This window comes from Corticium candelabrum, chromosome 19 (assembly GCF_963422355.1).
Source record: "Corticium candelabrum chromosome 19, ooCorCand1.1, whole genome shotgun sequence".
In the NCBI taxonomy this organism is placed as follows: domain Eukaryota; kingdom Metazoa; phylum Porifera; class Homoscleromorpha; order Homosclerophorida; family Plakinidae; genus Corticium; species Corticium candelabrum.
In genome coordinates this window covers 5659548-5667047 of record NC_085103.1, presented here as the reverse complement: position 1 = coordinate 5667047, position 7500 = coordinate 5659548, and the positions used below count along the sequence as shown (strand labels likewise).

The 7500-nt window shown below is 40.6% G+C and overlaps 2 protein-coding genes across 2 annotated transcripts in view; one reads left to right on the top strand and one right to left on the bottom strand.

The window, feature by feature from the left end:
* The window catches only part of LOC134194707 (alkyldihydroxyacetonephosphate synthase, peroxisomal-like), an 11454-nt gene extending 9371 nt beyond the window's left edge, over positions 1-2083 (bottom strand). The window contains exons 1-3 of the mRNA XM_062663652.1: positions 1902-2083; positions 685-774; positions 538-628 (exon numbers count right to left, since the gene is read on the bottom strand). Of these exons, the coding sequence (XP_062519636.1) occupies positions 538-628; positions 685-774; positions 1902-2053 (333 nt within the window). The 5' untranslated portion in view covers positions 2054-2083. The remainder of the gene's footprint in view (positions 1-537; positions 629-684; positions 775-1901) is intronic.
* Positions 2084-2129: 46 nt separating this feature from the next.
* The window catches only part of LOC134195022 (5' exonuclease Apollo-like), an 8007-nt gene continuing 2636 nt past the window's right edge, over positions 2130-7500 (top strand). The window contains exons 1-9 of the mRNA XM_062664019.1: positions 2130-2250; positions 2479-2582; positions 2743-2900; positions 3303-3411; positions 3577-3702; positions 3766-3887; positions 4377-4470; positions 4543-4710; positions 5113-5228. Coding sequence (XP_062520003.1) covers positions 2148-2250; positions 2479-2582; positions 2743-2900; positions 3303-3411; positions 3577-3702; positions 3766-3887; positions 4377-4470; positions 4543-4710; positions 5113-5228 — 1100 coding nt within the window. The 5' untranslated portion in view covers positions 2130-2147. The remainder of the gene's footprint in view (positions 2251-2478; positions 2583-2742; positions 2901-3302; positions 3412-3576; positions 3703-3765; positions 3888-4376; positions 4471-4542; positions 4711-5112; positions 5229-7500) is intronic.

The following is a 7500-nucleotide window of genomic DNA, read 5'->3' as shown; positions in this document are numbered from 1 at the left end:
AGTGACTTTCTCACAGAACACACTCTAGGTGACGAACGCCTTTCTAGTTTATGATAAACTGCGCATGCTCGAAGTTGGGTGCGAAAATTGCCTAGGAGCCGATGAGTTTATATAGTAGTGAGAGTATTTATGCGGTTTGACTTTTATCCCTCTAATCCATCACACCTAACGATTGCCACAAAAGGGTAATCAACATGGTAATTTTAAGCCAAGTGCCTCGCGTTCGCTGCCCGTCAGCGCGTACTGTGGTGCTGATGCTAAAATTGTAACTTAAAATTCAATTAAATCTAATATTTAAAAATAATAAATTATTATAATTGATTAAAAATAATTATAAAAAACGTACAACTACATATAATTAATTAATATTTATTTTAATTAATTATTTATTACAAATTATAATTATCAACTTAATTTTATACACAAAAAATTATATATTTTTATATATAATATATTATCAACTTAATATATTAATTAATGCCAAATTAATTGCGATACACCATCATGACGGCACGTCGCAATTCCAATCAATAGAACCTGAGACGGAGTGTGGTATTGCACATCCATGCCCACACGTTTCTCTGCAAACTCTCGTAGTTTGGGCAATGAATGGCCTCCAATCTTATACCTAAACGAGAGACAGAATGAGATCACTACAGCTTGTCCTGATGAGTGTAATCGAACCTCTTGCCAGTAAACTCAATGACACCATCTTTGTTCAAATAAAACTTGGAATCCTTGTAACCCCAACCATTCCATTTCAATACTTCTTGACTGCAAGCAGTCAGTAAATGAGACAATGTGATGCATAGGCGTGGATTACTGTATACAACATGCAACTGCATGTCTGATATAATTAATTAATTAAATTATTGATACCAGTATTGATATATGAAATGCTTATACTTAGCACATAAGATCTGAACCCAGCATTGACTAAAACATGAAATGTTGTTACCATAATTTCTAATTCATTTTCTATTTGTCTGTCCGTCTGTCTGTCCGTCCATCCATCTGTCTGTCTATCTGCCTGTCCGTCCATCTGTCTGTCTGTCCGTCTGTCTATCTGTCCGTCTGTCTGTCTGTATGTCTGTCTGCCTGTCCGTCCATCTGTCTGTCCGTCTGTCTATCTGTCCGTCTGTCTGTCTGTATGTCTGTCTGTCTGTCCGTCCATCCGTCTGTCTGTCTGTCTGTCTGTCTGTCTGCATGCCTGTATGTATGTTCTCATTGGAGACATGGGGTCATTGACAGGTTGTCACCAATTTGGTGAACATACACCATCATGTATGTATGTATGTATGCATGTATGTCCAATACATATATTGCAAATAATCTATTACACAAGACAATTCTGTCCATATGTTTGTTCCATGCATATGTCTGTCTGTCTGTTTGTCAGTCAAAAAATCTCGACCAACTGACAGACAGACATATGCATGGAACAAACGTATACGGACAGAATTAGTAATTAGTAAACAACCTCTGCATCCCTACAACCTAACCTTCCCTCTATCCATCTACCTGCTGTCCGTCTGTAAAAAATAATAAATAAATAAATGAAAAAAAATTAATAAATAAAAAATAAATTAATAAATAAAATAAGTTACAAAAATTATTAAATAAATAATAATAAATTAATAAATAAAATAGATAATAAAAATTAATTAATAAAAAATAATAATAAATTAATAAATAAAAAATAAAAAATAAATAAATAAAAAATAATAAATTAATAAATAAAATAAATAATAAAAAATTAATTAATCAATATATTGACCTTTGAACCTCATCCGATGCTAACTCAGACACATTCAACACAATGCACACACCTCATCAGATGCACAGTGCAGATCACAAGCCACAACACTCCACACCACAACACTCCACACCACAACACTCACCGTCGTTGAGGATACGCTCTCTGCACGCTCTGCTTCTCGTCACGTGACTCGCCTGAACTGCAACGTTCTGCCTTCAGGGAATGAGCAGATTGATAACGGATATGACCGGACAGCACGTCTAGTCGCCGCTGCACTCTCTCCGCCGTTGACATGAATGCGTACAAACCACAAAACCGCGCAAATGTCTGGGCATCCAAGTCATAGATAGTAACTACGCATGCGCTGAAAGAGCGGGAATTTGGCAACATGAATGGATTGGTTATTCCGTTAACGCCCATTGCCGTTGACTTTTGGAGACCTCGTGCAGCACCGCAAGCTAAAATCTTCTTTCTCACGCACATGCACGCAGGTTAGGTCGACAGTCGATTGTTATGTATGATGACGTCATGCGTGATGACGTCATGTGTGACGTAGAATCATGCTAACGAAATTGCAAACTGAAAGTGTCGTACTTTGAGGGTTTGTGTTGATAATAATGAGACTTGGTTGTTGCTATGGTAACTTATAAGTGGCGTCATAAATATTAATTTTAGTTTTTTGTTTTTGAGTTTTATATTAATGACTTTTGTTTTGTTAGATCACACTATGGGGTTGAGTTCGTCGTGGAGTCATCAGATATATTGTTCAGAAATATCAGCGCGGCTGCTGCAGATGACATTTCAGTTGCCACCTGAAATAATTGTGTGTTGATATCGACTGCATGACACACACACACACACACACACACACACACACACACACACACACACACACACACACACACACACACACACACAACTGCAGCATATTACCTTGCCGTCTGCATTGTTGATATTCTGTGTGTTTTGTGTTTGTCCTGTAGACTGTGTTGGACATCGGCTCTCCCACATTGATTTCAGTCGATTTCTCTGCTCAGCAGTTCATCACTGTGACTGCAATGGATGCTAATCACTGCCCAGGATCGCTGATGTTTCTATTTGAAGGATACTTTGGGAAGATATTGTATACGGGAGATTTCAGGTATGAATGATGGTCGTCTAGTTCTGTCTGATGTCTGTGTTGGCTGATTGGATTGTAAATTAATTTATCTGTGTGTATGTTTGTTTGTCATTTGTATGTCTGTCTGTCTGTTTGTCTGTCTATTCGTTTGTCTGCTTGTCTGTTTGTATGTCTGTCTGTTTGTCTGTCTGTCTGTCTGCTTGTCTGTTTGTATGTCTGTCTGTCTGTCTGTTTGTATGTCTATTTGTTTGTCTGCTTGTCTGTCTGTCTGTTTGTATGTCTATTTGTTTGTATGCTTGTTTGTTTGTATGTCTGCCTGTTTGTCTGTAGGTCTGTCTGTTTGTATGTCTATTTGTATGTCTTTCTGTTTGTCTGTCATTGTGTGTTTTATCTGGTGAAGATTGTTGGTCGTGAATTCCTTAGATATGATGAGGAATTTATGAAGCAAGAAACTTTGCAGACGCTTAAAGGCATTGATGTTCTCTATCTTGATAACACTTACTGTGATCCTCGCTGCATCTTTCCAACTCGTGTAAGGCAACACACACACAGACACACACACACACACACACACACACACACACACACACACACTGACACACACACACACACACACACACACACACACACACACACAACACACACACACACACACACACCATACAGTTCACCAACTCTATTGTCTGCTTCTCTACAGCAAGAGGCTTGCTCTGAAATCATTAAACTAATGCATGATCACCATGATTACGACGTCGTCATCGGTGTCTATTCACTTGGCAAGGAATGGCTATTAGAACAAATAGCAGTGCAGACAAGCCAATGGGTTGGTCACGTGACAAATCTCGTATTCTATTACATCCATTGCATCGTGCCACTGTCTCATCAGATTGTCGTCGAGAAGGATTATTATGAAAGGTTACGAGCCGCTGAACGTGCGGCTGTCTTTTCTACTGGTAGAGACGATAGTCTTGTGCGAGTGGTGAAAGCACGGACGTTGACGACTCAGAAGTAAGACGTGATGTTATGGATGATGCAATGGGTGTCAAGATGTTTGTGTGTGCAAGCGTGTTCGTGTCTGTCAGTCTGTCTGTCTGTCTGTCTGTTTGTCCATTCATTTGTTTGTCTGTCTGCTTGTCTATCTGTCTGCCTGTCTGTCCATTTGTTTGTCTGTCTGCCTGTCTGTCCATTTGTTTGTCTGTCTGTCTGTCTGCCTCTCTGTCCATTTGTTTGTTTGTCTGTCTGTCTGTCTGCCTCTCTGTCCATTTGTCTGTCTGTCTGTCTATCTACTCTGTGTGTGCACATGGATCAACAGCTGGACAAACAGATGGACAGACAGACAAACGGACAGACATGGATATCCGATTGTTACTTCAAACCCAACAGTCTAAGTTATATTGCTGGATATGAAGTAAACATCAGACAATAACATTGCATACAAATCACAAATCTCATTGATGCTATCCTGCACCATCCTAGTTCACCATCTGCTTTGCTTAGCTTAGAGAAATGGAACGCTGCATACCCAACTATTGCCATCCTACCAACAGCTCTCTATGTTAGCCAGAACAAACAACCTCCAAAAGGCATTCACGTAACCCATTTTGATACATTTTGTTGTTTGATGTGACTTGACGTGTGTTTGCGACTGACGTTTTGTTTGCAGGTTGTTGCTTATTCTGATCATTCGTCATACGACGAGCTCGTTTGGTTTGTGTCTCAATTGCAGCCGAAGTCGGTGGTGCCCATTGTGAAGGGAAAGGGCGCAACTGATGAGATGATGAGTCGTGCGGATATGTCGTGTTTTGCACCGTTTCTCAGCAATGAACCGAAGGTGAGACTAGGATGGGGTTTCTGAGGGAGAATGAATGCATGGAGGTAGATGGGTAGACAGGTGAGGTGGGTTGATAGACAGACAGACAGATGGACAGACAGACAGACAGATGGACAGACTGACAGATGGACAAACAGACAGGCAGACAGACAGATAGACAGACAAACAGACAGAGAGACAGATGGACAGACAGACAGATGGACAGACAGACTGACAGACAGAGAGATGGACAGCCAAACTGACAGACAGAGAGATGGACAGACAGACAGACAGACAGAGAAATGGACAGACAAACAGACAGACAAACAGATGGACAGACAAACAGACAGACAGACAGACATATTAGTAATTAACAATTTCATTACAATCACATGACATTTAATGTACTGCAATGTTGTCTAGACTGCATGTGAGATTCCGTTTTCGGTCGTTGACTTCATGAGTGGATATGATCTTCAGTCAAGACAAGAGCGATGTATGAAACCATCACATCGGCCTAACAGATTACAAAGAAAGAGGTAACACACACACACACACACACACACACACACACACACACACACACACACACACACACACACACACACACACACACACAGTCCAGGGTTCAAAAAAATGTGTTTGAATCTGGTCGTCAGTTTGGCAACCTAGAGGAACGGCTGGTCGCCAAACTTTCACTAGTTTCTAGGTCAGAGATTTCAGAAGTAAACAAGTCATTAATATCACTGTTGAGACTCTTTCCCAGATTATCGTGTTTGACATTAAATTAAGACCTAACTAGGAATTTGCGGTAATGTTGGATGAACACTGTAGATAGCAAGTGAACACATCAATCTACAGTATTGTACTTGGGATTCTTTTTATGTAATAATAATATATTATTATATTATATATATATATAATATTTATTTCTATCGCATCACACAGTAATGCAGTTCCCACATTGGGGGCATACTAACACACGTACAACACACAGCTACATGCAGTAACAACACAAGACAAACTACCTTCCTTCATAATAGTATGAGTATTCATATTTTATAGAAACTTTCAAGTAACTGTATAGCTACAGTACAACCAAACAAAAATGTGGTTGTGTTGCATTGTAATGTAATTAATGGGATTATGTGGTTTGTCATCACATCCACATCCTGGCAATCCATCAATAAGACATGAGCATTCTTTGAGCATTTTTAAAAATTCTCTATATGACTCAGTGCCACTACTGATTTGCTGAGAACAGTAATAGCCTGTTCACACTAGCGTTTGTAACTGTGCCAGCATGGTGTACCACAGTTTGGTTTGGCTTCACTTCGCAGTGTGAACGCCGGCTGAACCGAACCGAACCAAACCAAACCGTGTTGAGCTGGCTCACCTCAAGCTACCGTGCCACCACGGTTCGGTTCGGTAGTCCAGTGGAAAATTGTCTCTGAGACCTCGGTGTTGTACATCTCACTGCGATGGACTGTTGTAATGCCAATTAAAACAGGACAATCGCATCTTGCCTACGATCCATCACAAGAACTATCTGGATAGGCACAGTTAGCTGAATACATGCCCACTTTCTTTGACTACGCACTCTCAGCGCGCTTTCAGCCTTTGGCAGTGTGAACACAGGCCAACATGGTTAGCTGACGCAGTTCGGTTCGGTTTGGCTCGGTTAGGCTACATAACCATGCTAGTGTGGACAGGCTATAAGTGTACGGTACATCCGGTAGCTCTCAAGGAAAAACCCCACACCCCACGTGGTCTAGCTGTGCTAATCTCTGGAATGCACCTGATAAACTTTGTATTGTAGCGCTTCAATAGCGTGTGATAACATTCAACACCTAGATTTCAGAACTGGACATGCAGAAACTTTTGTCTGAACAAACTTTCTTAGTAGCACTAGGAGACGTATGAGCTTCTGGACGTACCTGGTCTAGTTCTTTTGATAGAAAGACACTCAGGCAGCTTTCTGGGAAAAAGCTGTTTGTTTTACCACTTCCATATGCCCGCCGTTTGCAAGATCTGCCTAGTAGTTTTTATTTGTCTCAATTCAAGATGGTCAGATTCTTCGTTTCCTTTGAACAGCATAGAAAAGGATCTAAATAGGCAACTACGATTGGCTGCGAATTTCTTGTTTCATTCGGGAGAAGCTGCTGCGCAATGGCATCTCATCGACGCTGTTGACTTGGATTTGTTGGTGTAGCATTTGAAGGATAGGAGTGACCACTATTGTTTGAAAAATTATACACGCCTGCAGGTCTTTAAAAGTTGGGTTTGTCTGGAGCTGATAGCAGGGACCAATCAGTCCGTAAAAATGACGAGAGAATGGCAATGACTAGATATGCACAAAGGTGCGAAGTGGGCGGCAACGTCGCAGGGTGCCTCTAAGTGGTAAACGTAGAAAGAGGCAACATTGTAACACAAATATCTGCTGAGAACGTGGTTCCCATCCATGAGCCACTGCCACTGCAAAGACTAGAAACTACAATTATATATAGTCACCAAATTGGCGACCACACTGTTTGTTTAGTCGCCAGCCATCTAGAAGTGGTTGCCATATGGCAACTTGGCGACCGGATTTTCGAACCCTGCACACACACACACACACATACACACCAATTGATTGTAGAAAATAATAATTAATTGATTTGAATGACCCGTCTCTATAGCAACTTTTATCACATAATGTAACCGTTTCCATGGCAACTGATATCACGTGATATAAGTTATCTCTGTGGCAACTGTTGTCATGTGACATCATTGTTGCCATGGCAACTGTTGCAACTAACTAACTAAATTTTT